The sequence below is a fragment of the Psittacula echo genome, assembly GCF_963264785.1.
Source record: "Psittacula echo genome assembly, chromosome: 18".
Classification (NCBI taxonomy): Eukaryota; Metazoa; Chordata; class Aves; order Psittaciformes; family Psittacidae; genus Psittacula; species Psittacula echo.
Genome location: NC_137754.1, coordinates 1,140,743 through 1,157,227, shown reverse-complemented (window position 1 = coordinate 1,157,227; position 16,485 = coordinate 1,140,743). Strand labels below are relative to the sequence as shown.

The window sequence follows — 16,485 nt, the reverse complement described above, 5'->3', positions numbered from 1 at the left end:
CCCTCTGAGAGAGAGTACGTTCTCTTTCTCCAACCTTCTCCAGTAATGGATGGCAGAAAGCAGTGGAATTCATGTCTGCTTAGCACCTAAACAGCTGCTGGTTTCAGCTTCCTTTCTGTATGCAGCATTGGTCAAATAGCCTCCTTTTACATGTGTGTTTAAGTTTACTGTTTGTGCCATTACCAGTAAATTGCTTTGTTTCATTCTAGGCTGTGGTTTTCTGCATTTGACTAAATATAAAGAAATATAGTGCCAGCCTGAGTTGTTGCTTAGCTATAGCGATTGCCAGATGATGATGGGTAAGAGGTGTTTAGGCAACAGATTTACCCCAAAAGGGAACATGGGCCGAGTGCTGCTTAGCAGCTCTCTGATGGCTGCCCATTGCAGGTGTGCTGAAGTTCCTGACTGTGGAGCAGGTAACTGTAGAGCTGTGTCTCCAGATAATGAAATAGATTTTTTTCCTGTCTATTATAAAGTAACATATAAAAAGCTGTGCTTGGTGATGAGACAGTGTCTCTCCCAGCTAAGACTTTCCTGAGAAAGGATGTTGGTGGGATATGCAGCCTAGGGGAAGTGGCTTTGTTGTTCCACTTTCAGTAGTACTTGAGTTCCCTGTGCACATGAATGACTCTGTTTTCTGCAGAATGTTTGTCTTCAATTGCACTCCTTTGCAACCATGGGCTAGATGCAGGGCAAATCGTTCTGATGCAAAGCTAAACTGCACCTTGAAGCTAATAAGAATTTCTCTGTTAGCTGTATGGAAGTTGTTCTGTGTACCATTAAACCCACTGATAGAGAACAGTAATTGCTGTGGTACTCCAGAGGAAGAGAAAGGATGAAAATACACTTTCAAAGTGATTGGGGTGTGGGTGTGCAGTGGACTGAAAGCAGCCCATGCTGTGTATTGGGGTTTAATCCCAGCTGGCAGCTAAGTGCCATGTGGCCATTCTCTCCCTCCCCTCAGTGGGATAGGGAGGACAATTGAGGGTTAAAAAAGGTATAGGTGTGGGTTGAGATAAGAACTCTGTCCCTGTTAAAACCAGGACTGTGTCTTGTATGTGGTTCAAAAGGGAGCAGCTGTCTATGCTGTGAAAAGCATGTTGAGAGTGGCTCTTCTGCTCAGAAGATGACTGCTAATCTGTGGTCCCCAGCAGCACCAGTACTGAGGCATGGCAAAGTCACCTGGTGTTGCCTGCTGGCTATGCCTCATCAGGACAAGAGCCAGTCTGCAGGCGTAGAGGTTCTTTAACCAGCTCTGAGCCCCAAAAATGAACTAAGGGGAAGCACAGGCTGCAAAAGGGTTGCTTGCCAAGATTCTCTCTGTTCTTGACTTCCCATATCATGATTGATCAGATCAGTTTGCTGCAGTGCAAGGCGTGGGACTGAGCCATGTCCTGCACCTGCGAGGTGTCTTCTCTTTACAAAGCTGTGTACCCATCACTGGTTCCCAGGCGTATGCATCTATAACCCTCCTCGCCTCTCCTAACAGTTCCTTTTGCGTGCTGGTTTGTCAGTACCTCAGTCTAGCTCTTAACTTCCTCTTGCAAGTTGAAAGTGACCACCAAAGTGAACCTGAAATAAGAGACTTGGAAATAAAGACTGGCAAGCAAGATAAATATCTTGCATGCATAACTTCAAAGACGATTCAGCAACTGATCCTTTCAGGCACTCCAAATTAGCTACTGGAGATTGATCTGTGCAAGAGAAACTGCCCCAAACCACTCCAGGTGAGTACTTTTTGCCATTGTGTTTGTTAGCTGGTTGTTCTTCCTGAGAGCTAGGGAAGCACAGAAGTGCTGAGGATTCAGGGACCCTGTACAAAAGCAGGAAACTCTGAAGGCAGTATGATTTCCGTGTATCCCCCCCCCCCAAGTCTGTTTAATAGCAACTCTCCTGTGAAAGGATTTGGAGATGTCAGCGCTGTGATTTATATAACAGCCTGGGTGAGTGGGTGCTGCCTTCAGCTGGTGCATGCACAGTACCCACTTGCTGTGCATGTCACAGAGGGGGAACCTGTACAAATGTGTTCCCGGATAGGACTGGAATTTATTCTTAGAAATAGGGTAATAAATCCAGGAAGGATTTGATGGAAGTAAGGACCGGAGCCTCAGTCACTCAGCTGCAGAGAACTTGTGAAGTTCTGCATGTAGATATCCCAGTGTGCAGCCTGCTGTGTGCTGAGGACTCCTTTTTAAGCTACCTCCTATTTTGGGCCCTGCGTGGGGGTGATCCTGGGCAAGCATAGCTCTGCTGGAGTTCTAGGGCTTTTGGCAGCATAGCTGGGAAGTAGGAGGGTTTGGCCTGCTGCACTGGGAGATGCTGCACCCGCTGAGAGCTTTGGAGCTGAGCGTGAGTTTTGCTGTGGTTGCAGGTTATATGTGCACAAGCAAACGGTGCTGTGGCAAAGTTGCAGACAGCAAACTCAAACTGCACATCTCTCCCCTCCAGCCACAAAAAACCAGTCCCCAACTGGGTCGTGTTCTTTGCAGAGCAGATTGGAGAAAATTCCAGAAGGCTTTCTGCCACTTTCTGGGATTATGTTTGTGGAAAGGGGAGAGTGATGAAGGGCAGAGGTGGTTTTACATCGCTGACTGCAGGCAGAACACCATGCACTGACTGGAAAGCTGTAGTGACTGTTTCTCAGCTGTGGGTCTCCCAGCAGCTAATTCTGGGTTTGTAATCCCTGTTTGAACCCATCTCAGAGTGTTTCTGAGCTCCCTTTGCTGAGAAAATGCATTTGGAAAGAAAAAAGAATCAGCAAACATCTCTGGCCGTGTAAAGAGATGGAAGCTTTCTTAGGGGCTTGTTCTTTCCTGCTGCAGAAGCTGTTCCTGCCACTCCATGTGTATGCATGGAGCTGCACGTCCCTTCTCATCCCCCCTCACTTTTGAATGGGCATAGCTTTGAATCATGGAGCAGAGACACAGCAAGCAGGGTACTGACGTTTGCCTCCCTGTGATCCACGTGTGAACACTGGCTGGCACGTTCCTGACGATGACAGCCAGCCCTTCCTTGGGCTGCAGGAGATGTCTACGGTGTGTAGAAGGATGATGTTGGCTTTGTTTGGAGAGATGTGCCACAGGTCAAAGTGAATGCAGAGACCAAACATGGCACTGGCTGAACACTTCTCACCATGTGCAGCATGCAGTAAGAGGTCGGCGTTGTTAGGACCAAACACCTCTGAGTACGTACCAGAAGAATCTCCCCATTGCTTTCTGAGCAGGGTTAAGGTTGACGAACATCTCGGTTCAGATGCGAGAGACTCGACCCCCAAGCCACCGGAAAGATTCATTTCTCAGGGGAAACACAAAAGGGTTTCAGGCTGTGCCCTTCCCCCCTGCTTGCTCTCTTCCTTCCCAGGGCTCAGTCTCAAACCAGTGACATCTGTGCTTCACTCACTCAGCTGTGGCTGACTTGAGCATTCAGGCAGCAACCATCATATCCCTGTCCGAGAAACTGAAGGAAGTCTCTTTCTGACTTGGTGTCCAGTTCAGTTGCACCTTGCTGCTGTCCTGCCCCAGGGGAGGCTGATGCATGTGTCACCTCTGCTGCTCTTTCTAGAAGAAGATGAAGGTGTTGCTGAGGCTGACTCTGGTGCTGACGTGGCTGGGTAAGCTATAAGTCATTCTGGTGGGTTTATTGACCTTCTGCCTTTGCTAACAGACCCATAGGTTCCTCTCTTCCTGCAGTGTGAACCTCCTGGGCTCCTGGGTACCAGTGACTGGTCTCTGGGTGCTGCATATTCCCTTCTGCAGAGCTCATATATGTATAGGCTTCAAATTGCAATGGCATCCCTGGACAGAGTCCTGTACTTATTCTGCTAGGCTCCAAGGCTTTGAAAGAAGTAGAACTGCTTTGCCCAGTCTAAATACAGGGAAAGCTTTCCAAGGTATTGATTTTGGCTCTGCCTGAGGCAGCTGGCTCCCTTGGTCTTCTCTGCTGGCAAATATTTGTCATTTTCAGCCCCACAGCTGGTCAAGACCAAAAGAAACCTGTTTGGGAAGCCGTAGCACTTTGCATTCATTATTCACAGGGCATCAGGCAAGCACTTGGTGCTTGGCCAGAGCCCAGCCCTCGGTGGCTTTGCACACACTTGAGGACAAGCCTACCTGCCTGAGCAGCTCCCCATTGAATCAGCTCACCTAGATCCTGGCAAACAAGTGCCAGAGCCTCAGCCGCTCTGCTTGCTGGGTGCTGCCAGGGCAGGCAGGGTTTGTCTTGACAAGCTCCAGTGGCATTTGCTGCCCCGCTTGTTTCCCCTTCCTGCTGCACGCTTTGCAGCCCGACGTGTCGGCATCTGCTTCTTGAGGCTTATATCAGCCCTGTGCTCTTTGATGTTCCTCTGGTTTGTTTTCGTTTCCCTGTTGTCCGGCTTCTCCAGAAGCCCTAACCAGTAGTTACATGGCCAGACAAGTCCAGGCCCAGGTCTGGAGCCTGTGAGCAAGGGGGAAAGAAGCCAAATGGGCAGGTTGTGAAAGAGGAGCTGAGCTGCGTGCGGAGCAGTTGAATTGCCCCTGGCCTGGTACAGATGAGAGCGGCACTGGTTCTCCCGGCCCGTGACTCAGAGGAACAGCCCTGCAGCCGCTGCAGGCTCTGGCTCGGAGACACGGAGGGCTGGGGTTGTACTTCCCTACTTCCCTTCGCGTGGGGTGTTCAGTGAGCGCAGCAGCCCTTGCTCCGGTGGCTGGGAGGATGTGCTGCCCCGCATCCCGGGCACGCCGAGAGCAGGGGTCAGGGAGAGCCTTTGCCTGCACGGGCAGCAAAGCCTCCCTGTTGTGCTCCGGGCTGGTTGGTGCTGTTTGCCCCAGGCTTACCTGCAGAGGGGATATCTATGAGGACAGGCAGGCTGCATCTGGCTGTCCTTCCTGGACTCATCCTGCTGTCCTTGTCGATGGCAGAGCGATGCAGCCTGTCAGCTGGATGGGTGTTCATGGAGCCGCAGCTTCAAGCCGGTGCTGGGGACTCTGTGCTGCTGCAGTGCCTCTTCCTAGACCCGCTGGCCAAGGGCTGGACCATGGCCAAAGTGGACTGGCTGCGCCTGGCAGGAGCTGGCACGCAGAAGGTGGGTTGGGACCAGGGGATGGGTGGTGAAGCAGGGAATGGGGCACGGAGAAGGGGAAGGTGAGCAAGGCAGCTCACAGGAGCTGTGGGGAATGGCCCAGGCCACAAGAGGAATGTTCCCCTGCATGGCAGTGGGGACCTCCACCTTTCCCCATGGCCCTGCACTGCAGGGAACTGTGGCATTGGGTGCTGTGTCCTACAGCTTTTCAAGAGAGCTGGGAGCAAACTGGGCTCTTCTGCATGGCAAACACTCCATGGGGAGAGGGAGAGAGCATGGACCTGAGGGCTCTTGGGCAGGGAAGGCACACAGTGCAGTGCTCTTCCACTGGGCTCCTTTCATCCGACGCTGTCTGTGCCCCAGCAGGAGGAGATGGTGTTTTATTACTACAGCAACCATAGCATCCCTGTGGGCCGTTTTCGGGAGCGGGTGCAGTGGCAGGGGGACATCTCCCGCTGGGATGGTTCCATCCAGCTGCGGGACGTGCAGGTGAACGACAGCGGCACATACGTGTGTGAGATCCGGCTGCTCCAGCGCAGCAGCATCTTCAAGAACCACACGGTGCTGCACGTCAGCCCCACAGAACAGAGAGGTGCGTGCCCTGTGCCTGCTCCCCTCTCCCATCACCCTGCTGAACCCCATGCAGGGGGGCTCTGGAGGCTCTCAGACCTTGCCACCATGTATCTGCAGCAGGGTCCCTGTGTGTACCATCCCCTGCACTGATGTCTTCCCAGCAGGACGCGGAGCAGCAGGCGCCCAGGATGCTGCAGCCCTAGGAGACGCTGGGTTTTGGCCTCTGGCTGTGGGCTGTGGCTGTGTGGCCGTTGTGCTGGCTTTCCTGGCCGGGCTCAGCATGAGGAAGAGGTACCAACACTGGCTTTGGGTTTATGGGGCTGAGCAGAGCACCTCCTTGCAAACCTCCTGCACTGTTCTCCTCGCCAAGCACTGTTCTCACTGCCACAAGCAGGGCTGGAGCGGAGGGAACTGGAGGGTTCATTTCTGGGGTGCTGCACTGCCTGCAGTGGGGTGCAGGCTCCTGCTGCCCTCTAGTGTCACGCTGCCCTGCCCGGTCCCCCCTTAGCTCCCAGATCTTATGGGTTCCTGACACTCCAACAGCAGGGACAGCCTGGCCTAGGCATGCGCATCCCAGTGTCCCGGGAGAGGGTGGGCAGGGCAGGAGGAGCAGGCGATGCTTCTTGCTTGAGGTGACACCACCATTGCCTTCCCTCAAGGTCTGCAGCCAACATGGCCCTGGAGAGGACTGGAGATGGTGGCAGCAAGACCAGAGCAGAGGTGAGAGCTGGGGCTGAGCTGTGTGCAGGGGAGTGTGAGCCTGCCCTCCCTCCCTGGGGTGCAGCCACATCCTGCTGTGGTGGAAGGTGGGAGAGAGGGACTGATGGGGTGCAGAGGGCTGCAGGGCCAGCCACCCCCAGTGAGGGATAAGGCAGCCCTCGTGTACTTGGGGGACCACTCAGCCCCAAGCATCCTGATCTCCCTCTCACAGGAAGCACTTTACTCCTCTATCCCTGGAGCTGAGGTACCCAAGGCTGAACAGGGTGCAGGGAAGAAGAAGAGAGCCGAGGAGACCTACATAACCATGGTGAGGAGGAGCTGTGGCAGGCATGGGCAGGGTGTGCAGCTGTAGGGCTGATGACCCCCTCATCACTGCCCCCCCTCGCAGGGTGATGGCACCAAGGGCCTGGCCCCTTACTTCCCACACCACACAGCAGAGTCCTTTGCCTCCTGCCCACTCCAAATGGGCCCGATACCTGCAGCAAGACTCATGCCCTGTCCTTGGCTCCTTGCAGCACCCGTCTCGCTTCCAGGAGAACGGTGTCTACGTGGAGCTGGCCAGGAGGGTGATCCCAGCTGAATGGATGGGAGAAGGGAGGCAGGGTGATGGACAAAGCGAGGAACCCTACAGCAGACCAGAGGTGGCACTTCCCAGGGCTTCTGAGCAGGAGAAATAGCGGTGCTGGGGGATGTAAGCCCTTAGCCAGCAGCTGTGTGCAAGGCATCTCTGCTCCTCTGGGCAGGCAGCGTTCTGCTGCTGTCAGCCCTTCCTCTAACAAGTGGTGCCACTTCACCGTGTGCTCCGTGCCAGAGTCATTGCTGGGGCACATCCCACCCAGGATGCCTGTGGGGACCAGGGAAGCTGCATCTCTCTGGCTCTCATCTCTTGGTCTCTGGAGGGGGGAACAGTGGGTACAGCCCCGCCCTGTAGCTTTGATGCTGGTCCATGCAGCTCCAAGTTGCGAGATAACCATCCCCAAGGAGAGCCTGGTGGCGGGGGACAGGGGTGATGCAGCAGGAGCAGTGCAGGCATGCCAATGGTATCTTCCGAAGATAATAAAACTCAGGGAGTCTTCCCTGTTCCTGGCTTACTTTTACCTCCTGCTTAAGCGTGTGATGTCCAAGTGTGCTAACACCTGCCTGGCTCAGAGCCTGCGAGCCCCTGCACCCATGTGCAGCTTCACACATGGCACCCATGGCTCCAGCACAGCCAAATGGGCAGCAAAGGGGGTCCCTTTGCCTGGGCTCTGCAGGGGATGGAGGGGGCAGTGGGTCCCCATGTGTGTGTGCCCACATGCACCTCCATGCAGCATCCACTCGCTATGGGTGAGCACCCCTATTTGCACCCTCTACCTGGGGCTCGCTGCCCTGGCCAGGGAGCCTGGGAACCCCTCCATGGCCTCCGGGGCAGCGTCTCGGAGGCGCTGGCTCCTCTCCTGCTCTATATATAGATGTTTGACACCTCCAGGTGCCGAGCATGGGACCACCTCCCACCGGCGCTGCGGATGGGAGACTGCAGCGCAGCCTGCTCCCGCTGCAGCCCTTGGTTTCACGTTGACACCCTCGTCTCTTTTCCTGCACGATGGGATTACAGGGGGATCCAGCAAACGGAGCTGGGTTTGGGGCATCAGGGGGTTACATATGACCCCTGCTGTCTTTGCAGGGCTATGCGAGCAGACCAGAGCCGTGTCTGCCTGCTCAGTGTGCTGTGTGTGCAGGGAGTGTGTTTGCTGAGCAGGTTTCCTGTGTTCACCCTGGCACTTCTCTAATGCCGTCTCTTCTGGCTGCCCCGCTTCCCCTCCTGAAGCTGGCCAGGTAGTAGAGCACCTCTGCTTCCCTCCCCATTGCCCTCCCCATTTCCTCATCCCTGCCTCCCCAGAGCTCCGGTGCACAGGGGATGAGATGTGCTCTGGCTCCAGGACATCTCTCAACTTTCTGCTCAATAACACTGCAGCAGCAAACCACACCATCCTGTGTCCCAGGGCGCAAGAACAGGTTGGCTGAGCAGCTGCTGTCACCGGCTGTATGAAGCAATGTGTTGTCTCTTTCCTGCACCCCTCTCTGCAGCCTGAATCCAGGCTTGGAGTCCTTGAGCAATGGTGCAAAGGGGACAACAGACTTTTCCCAGCCCTCTTACTGCCTGGCAGAGCCTCCGCATCCCAAGGTCTGGATGAGGAGAGGGCATTGCCCTAGGATAGCATCCTGCAGGGGGAGGTGCCAGCAGAGTCTGGCACTCCTGGGAAGTGAGGGGGCTGCCCTCGCATCAGCATGGGAGTGGGCAGGCGCATTGGGAGCGCTTCTACCCTCTGCCTTCTCCCGGGCACGCTGTGCAGGCAGGGACCCTCTGCTCTCTGCCTGGCATTAAGGGCGCATTTCATGGTGGTCCTGGGCCCAGCTGGGCTGTCCAGAATGGGAACTGCTGCTGTGAATGGTGTAAGCAGGGCTGGTTGCAGCCTGCAGCCGGGCAGAGGTGGCACATCTGCATCACCCCACCGAAACCAGGGGGCTGCAGGGGCCATGGGAGCCCTCAGGGCTGGGAGGCACTGGTCAAGCCCTGGGATGCCGGTCTCCCGTGCGGAAGAGGAGCCCTGAGCGCTGCTTGCTCCAGTGTCAAGTTTGCCCTGAATCCCACCAGGAATCTGCTCCTTGGCTCCCCTGTGCTCAGCACACTGCAGGAGATGCTCAGTGACACAACCCATGGGCAGACCCCTGCGCACGAGTGCCAGCCGCGTTCTTCTGTTCAGGAGAAAATTTTTCCGCCCTCCCACTTGTGCTGCTGAAATCCACCAACCACAGGATTTACTGGTTTTCGGCTCCAGCACGGCTCCAGCCATATTGGGCTGTAGAAATAAAGCAGCTCTAATGTTATATGTCACCTGCACATAACCCGGGCGTTCGAAAAAAGCCAAACCACCACAACCCACACCACCACCACGTCCTCTCCACACACAAAACTCCATCAAAATGAGCCTGGAAGCCTGGCTCCCGCAGCCCACCTTGTTCCTCACTGGCCTCAGCTTGCTCCTCTCGCTGGGTAAGTGTCATTTTGACCCCTTGCATGCACACGGCTGCCAGGGGACAGCACCCAGGCTGGGGAGAAACAACCCTCTCTGGCCAGGAGCCCCCTTCCCACATCCCAGCACCTTCCGTCAGCGGGGATGCAGTGAGAAGCGCGGTGCCGCAGGGATGGGGATGGAGATGGAGGTGGTCCGAAGGGCAGCCTGCTCAAACCCACCAGCCAGGGTGACCTGAGGCAGGGTGGGGGCATGCTGCGGCTGTATCTTATCCTAAAAGCACGGTGCATCCTGCTTGCTGAGGTTTGTCCAAGTGCAGGGCTCTCTGCATGCCAGGAGGGATGAGGGCTGCAGCAGGGGTATGGGGCACCTCTGGCTTTGCCTCGCTGGGAAGGATGTGGCTGGTGGGCTATGGGTGGCTTGTGACTGTCCTTTGGTTTGTGGCTGGCTGCTGGGGCAGCGGGCTCTGGGTTGGTGATGCTGCATGGGGTGGGGGGGAACCGTGGTCTCTGCATTTCTGTCCTGCCCCGGGGCCAGCAGCGTGTGTCAGCAGGTTTGGGTCCACAGGGATTGGGAAGAGGAAGGCATCACTTTGAGGTGCTGTTTGTACTGTCCTGGAGCTCCCAGTGGGCTGCCTTGGGAAATGGAGGCTAAAAAGCCCAGTAAGCTCCGCTTTAGAGCCTGTGTGTCATTTTACCTCCCGAGCCCTGGGTGCAGGGTATAGTGTGACAGAGCATTTGGGAGCCTGCACAGCACCAAAGGACACAGCCTGGATGGTGGCTCCTAGGGGGTTTAGCTGGGTCTTTCCCCACCTCTGCTGTCCCCTGGTGCTGGATGCCCTGGCCATGGCAGGGTTTGGACCTGCATATGTAGGTGCTCCCCGGGCACGTGCCCGTGGCATGCTGGCTGCCTGCGAGGACTGTCTGGCATAGGGCAAACCCTGTCACTGCAGAGCCTGGGGTGCCCCCAGAACGCAGCACAAGGCCACCCAAAGCAGGAACACCGGGCACAATGTGAGGGCTGATGGGTGCTCGAGCCCATGACCCTGTGCAGGGAGCCCTGCAACCAGGCCTGGGCTGGGAAGGGACTTCCAGGGACAAGCGGCTCTTCTGTCCCACCCTGGGCTGTGATGGGGCAGCAAGGCTGGGACACCTTGGCTGCTGCGGCTTGTCCCCATGCACCAGCTCTCGCCATCCCTGTGCCCTGTGCAGAGGCTGGGTGGAGAGTGCTCAGCTCAGCTTGAGCAGGGAGGGAGCCATCCCCAGGGGCTTGGCCATACCTGAGGGCATCCCTCAGGTGGTTTCAGGATGCTGCTGATTTGCACCTCACAGGTGCAGCTCAAAACAGCCTTATCTGCACCTTGGGAAAGCCACTTTTCCCTGGCTGCAGAGCCTGGCCCCTTTCCTGCCCTGCTTGTAGATGGAGCGGATTAGCCAGCAGAGCAGCCTTGACGTGCATCCAGCTTGGCCACAGGGCTGGACTCGGGAGCACTTCAGGAAGAAGGTTTGAGCAAAGAGCAGCAGCCAAAGGGGAGAGGTGAGGTGATGGGAAAAGCTCCTGCTGCCGGTGTCACTGTCCCTGCCCATGGGGTGCCCATAGCCCCCATTCGCAGTCTCATCCATCTGGGGCTCTCTGTCGCTGTGCCTTTAATGGCTCATCCTTACAGTTTGCAGTAGTTGTTTGCACAGGAGCCTGTCTCAGCCCTTTACAGGCTGGGGAGAACATGCTGGATGCAGGCACTGGGGTTCTGGTGCTGATGCGGCACCCAAAAGGAAAGGAGCACAGACACGCCATCCCTGCCCAGGCCCTGTCCTGCCCTGTGAGCTGCACCAGGTACTGCCCCTGTTTCCCTGTTATAGCAGGGCCAGGGTGCAGGGACTGGCCTTGTCCCCGCAGCAGTGACTGAGGTCTTGACAGGGGTATTCCCAGCTGGAGAATCCTTGTGCGAGCTCCACTGGGAAGTGGGGGAGTATCTGCATTCCTCCTGCAGCCCCCAGGGGCCAGTCCTGGCAGATCCCAGACCTTGCTCCTTTAGTGCATCCTGCTGGGAATGAAATCTGATGAGCACAGCCATAAAGTGCTCCGTGTAAGTGGCGCTGAGCCCCGTGTGCTGATGCTGCATCCAGCCCTTTGTGTTATCGATCCTGCAGCAGGAGAGCCTCTGCTAAGTGCAAGGAGCAGGGCTTGCCTGGAGTCAGCAGAAATCAGCCAAGCCAGGCAAGGCAGAGAGGGGTCACCAGAGGGCTGATGCTCCTTCTACTCAGCCAAGGGATGGTGCCAGGGCTGGGGATGCTCCCTCCTTGTCCTCAGTCACTGCTGTGCAGGGAAGCCCCGGTCCTGGCTGGATGTGCCTGGAAGGCAATCCCAGGCCCCAGGGTGAGCTCTGCCAGCAGGATGGATGCTTGTGCCCCTTTTCTAACTCTACATTTCTGCCCTTGCTCTGCTCGCTGCAGCACCCACAGGATTGGGGATGGAGGTCATGGCTCCCGCCACCATCAATGCCTTGAATGGCTCCTCCGTGAAGCTCTCCTGCACCTTCAACTCCTGCTACAAGGTGGAGAACAAGCAGTTCTCCCTCAACTGGACGTACCAGGAGTGCAGGAACTGCTCTGAGGAGCTGGTGAGTCCTGCTGGGGCTGGGGATGTGCTGAGAGAGAGGTCCAGGGATCAGCTTGAAGCAGTCGTGTGCATCCTTTGGGGTCCTTACGTGTGCTCCTGCTACCCAGCCCTTTGCCACAGGGAGAAATAGCAACTGATGGTGTAAGAACAGTAGCAGCAGAGGTGCCATGAGGAGGGGCTGTTGCGGTGGGAGCATGAGCAGTACGTGCAGGGCAGGGGGATGCCTGGCACACATACATAGCCTGTACCAAACAGCATCATACCTCCTCCTCCCACCCAGTTCCTGCAGTTCCGGACGAAGATCATGAACAAGCAGCTGGACCGCTTTGGGAACCGCGTGGAGTTCACGGGGAACCCTGCCAAGTACGACGTGTCCTTCACCCTCAAAAACGTGCAGCTGGAGGACGAGGGCACCTACAACTGCTACGTCCTGAACCCCCCGGACCGGCACCGGGGCCACGCCAGCATCAGCCTCAAGGTGCTCACCAAAGGTCAGTGACCCCCTCTGCTGCTCTGTGCTCTGCCCTGTGCCCTGCCTTCACCCCGGCAGTGGAAGCAAGAACCCTGCCTGTTCCCAGCCGCTCCTGCAGGCTGCTCCAGCTCATTCCCTGAGCCCTGTCTCCGCAGAGCCTCCCAAGCATGACTCGACGGTGGCTGTCATCGTGGGCGCTTCTGTAGGTGGCTTCTTGGCCGTCGTGATCTTGGTGCTGATGGTGGTGAAATGTGTGCGCCGGAAAAAGCAGCAGAGGCTGAACACGGATGACCAGAAGACAGAGGAGGAAGGGAAGACAGACGGAGAAGGCAACCCAGATGAGGGCACCAAGTAACACCCCCCCGTCTCTCCCTCCCTCTTCACCCCTGTACAGCGTGACCCCCTTGATGTGCTTCCCCAAGCAAGGATTTCTGTCTCCCCAGAGCATCCCTCCTTCCATCTAAACACCCAACCCAGCCTGCAGCAGGGTGCGGAGAGCAGGTCCCTGGAGCCTGGCCACAGTGGGCAGGGCTGGGGCTGGGGATGGTGGCTGAAGCGCATCAGGGCTGCCCTTGAGGCTCTGAGTGCCAGAGCATTGCGTGTGCCCACAGGGAAGTGCTGGGGACAGGGTGGCGTGGGACAGGGGGGATAAGCATGGTCCCCATGCATGGAGGGGCAGGAGCACAGGGTGCCAGCAGGGGCAGGGAGGGGCTGGGCAGCCCCATGCCCTGATGTCTGCACCCTGTCCCACTAGAAGAAGTGAGAAGGAGCCAGCGGCCAACACCATCTGCCCTCGGGGCAACGTCTCACCCTCCAGATGCTCCTGCTGTTCCCGGGGCACAGGCACCAATGTGCCTGTCCCTAAGGGATCTCAATAGCTGTCCATCTCCTCCTTGCAAGTCCTGTGTGCCAGTGCTGAGGGTGCTGTGACAAGAAGCTTGTGCTCCTCAGGGATAGTCCCAGCCTGCTCGGAAGCTGGGTAATGACCATTAGCTCACACGGTGTCTCTGAGCTTTGCTGCTTTTTGGAGCCACTAATGGCTTCTGGTTTGTAACGGATGTACCCTTCTGCCTCTCGGGCTATTTTTGGGTCTGAGCATCTCAGCCAGAGGTGCTGGGCTGACTTTTTTGTGCTCGTTTCCTTCTTAGGGAGGGTAATTCTAATGGAAAATGCTCTACTGATGTGTCAAACCGAGGTGATGGGGAGTGGCGGGGTGTGACTGCTAGGGACGAATCGCTGCTGGGAAGAGGAGGAGGTTTGGGGCACTTGCTGGGAAGGATTGGGTGCAGATGTAGGACCCTTGAGCGACCCTGTGATGCTGAGATTGTCTCCTCCAGCCTCCCTGCCCAGCACTGCACAACCTGTAACTGCCATGGCAAAGCACTGCCAGCCTGGCCAGCCCCAGGCCCAGCCGTGCCAGCTGCTCCTGCATCAGCCCCATCCGTGGTCCAGCTCTTGCCCTGCTTTGGCAGCTCCCTCGGTGCTCCGCAGGAGCTGCCACATGTGCTCTGCAGTTTGTTATTAGCAGTGGCCTGGGCAGCTCATGGGGGACAGGGCACGAGCAAGCGGTGATCCCAGCTGCTCCCATCCTGCGGTGGTGCAGGGGGATGCAGTGAGCCCGGGTTGGGACTGGAGATGCTGCCTGCCTTGGGCAAGCCCCTGGGCTCTTGTGCAGGACCTGGTGGGTGAGCTGTGCTGGATGGAGCACATGGGGACCTCACCCTGGGGCTTCTTGTGGTTCAGACCTGCCACACCGTGCCCGGGCTTTCCTTCTCCTATGGCAGACAAGACATGGGGCAGGAGAGGGGCAGTGCACGGAGACCAGGGGCCAAGTAACAGAGATCCTGTCACCTATTAGCAACACTGCCAGGGGAGAAGTGAGACCTTCCCCACAGCACCCAGTGCTGCTGCATCCTGGTGTGGTGCCATCCCAGCAGTGCTGTGGGCAATGCATCAGGCCCTGGGGATGAAGGGATGTCCATGTGCTCCTTGCTCTACCCCATCGCTTCCTGCCCCGGCCCCGTCTGCCCTCCCCACCCCGCTCAACCTCGCTGGGCTCCGCGCCGCTCCCCTTCCCGTCTGCAGCAGGAATGTGCCATGTCTCCATGTGGCTTCCCTGGCTCCCGTGGGATTTCCTGCCTGAGGAGAGTCGGGATGAGGCTGCCTGCCCCTCGCACCCCCACGCCGAATGGCTTTCCCTGCACAGTGCCAGTGGGGAGCCAGCTGCCAAGCCGGTTCCCTGGGACTGTATCCTGCTCGGAGCCAGGATGTGAGTGGCTCCACGTGGGATTGAGCTGGCAACTCTGCGGACAAAGGCCTCTGACTGTTGCACATGAGCAGTCTTGCATCTGCCTTTTCATTTCTTTCATGCACTATCCTTGGATTGCAACTTGCCAATGCATTTGTATGTACATAGCTGTACACACCAGAGAGAATCTCTACAAATATATATATATACACACACAGAGGAGGCGCTGGTATCGCTTATGACTGTAGTTTTGGGTTTGCGCCTTCTGATGGGTTCGTTTTGCGCTCTGCTGAGTGTAGGATGCTTTTCTTGCTCTTTGTACAGTTAAACAAAAGAACAACAAATCACAAAGTTTGCACTCGATGCTTTTGTGCTGGAGGGGCAGGACAGGGTCTCTCATCTCTGCTTCTGTCCAGAGGGATGGGAAGGCTCCTGCTTTGGTGCTGGGGCATGGCTCCACAGAGAGCACTGCTCAGGGCATGGCAGGTAAGGCTCAGCAGGCTCCGATGGAGCCCATGGCACACACTGTGTGATGGACACCCATAGCCAGGCTGCTTTCCAACTTAGCAACCCAGCAATGCCACCGGAACGGTGCAACAGGCTACAATAGAGCACAGTAACAGGCACATCCATCAACCTACCTCCGTGCAGACACAAGGGTGAGCGCAAGGGAGCTCTGACAGCTCTCCTCAGTCCTGCCTCTCCCACCGGCCCTTCAGCTGGGGCTGCACATCCCAAGTCGCACACAAGCAAGGTCTGGCCAGCACAGCCCCTACACACCTATGCCTACCTCAGTGGTGACAGTGAGTGGCATCAGCAGTCTCTGCTCTTCCCACTGCTGCCTGCTCACCTCGCTGTGTGCCAACGGGGTTAACTGTGGAGAGCTCCCAGCTCCCCTCAGGCACCTTCTCCATCCCTGCAGGAAGGGCACCAAAATCACCTCTAATGTGCTCCAGCTGACTCAGTCCTATAGCGCTGCGCTGGTGCTGGGGGTACAGCCCTGCCAGCAGCAATGAGTCCCTGGCTTGCACCTTCAGAGGGGCAACTACAGCAAAGGGAACAGGGGGCACCTCTGCCAGAGCCACTGGCAAGAGCCTCATGAGAAAGGCAGGCGCTGTGGGACCATGGAGGGGAGCCCTGTGGGACACGCCAAGGGTGAGTTCTCATCGCTGCGAGGAGCCAAGGGCACTGACTGCACCCTCCCACAGTGCTGGGGCTTCACAGGTTCTCCAGAGCCGGGGACATTCCCTTTTACAGGTGCATCCATTTCCCTGGACCAGGTGGGATTAGAGATGTTGAAGAGCAAGTTGGGAGATAGCAGGGACCTCGGCTCAGTGCTCTGCAGAGCCTTGGGGCGCTGCTGGTGCTTGGTGGGAGCGCAGAGCCGCTGCCCCTGCGCTGCTGCCCGCAGCCTGTCAGTGGGGCTGGGAAGTAATGAGGGAAAACCTGGAAAAGGGGACAGCCTGGAGCAGGGAATTCCAGGAGCTGGGGGGTGTGAGGGGCAGCGCTGGAGCTGGGGAGGGTCCAGGGGAAGTGCTGGGTCAGGAAGAAACTTTTCCTGGGACACAGGGCAGTGCCTCTTGCAGATTCCTCTGCAGAGGCTGCCTGGGGACACTGCTCCTCTTCCCCTGCTTGTGTTAAAGGGCCCATGAAAGGAGGCGAGGAACCTGCCCACCCCGAGGGCAGGCAGCTCTGCTGGTGGATGCGGAGGAAGCAGCGGGCAGGACGCCCTGCGATGGAAGAAGGGAATGGAAGGGAGAGGGGAAAGCATCGCTCCGAG

The 16,485-nt window shown here is 57.2% G+C and overlaps 1 protein-coding gene across 1 annotated transcript; it reads left to right on the top strand.

Moving 5' to 3' along the window:
- Positions 1–9,316: 9,316 nt before the first annotated feature.
- SCN2B (sodium voltage-gated channel beta subunit 2) lies at positions 9,317–12,812 on the top strand (the record flags this gene model as incomplete). The annotated part of the gene is made up of 4 exons (XM_080631656.1): positions 9,317–9,386; positions 11,820–11,986; positions 12,266–12,476; positions 12,613–12,812. The coding sequence occupies 4 exons, from the start codon at positions 9,317–9,319 to the stop codon at positions 12,810–12,812; spliced, it is 648 nt and encodes a 215-aa protein (XP_080487782.1).
- Between the last annotated feature and the right edge of the window lie 3,673 nt (positions 12,813–16,485).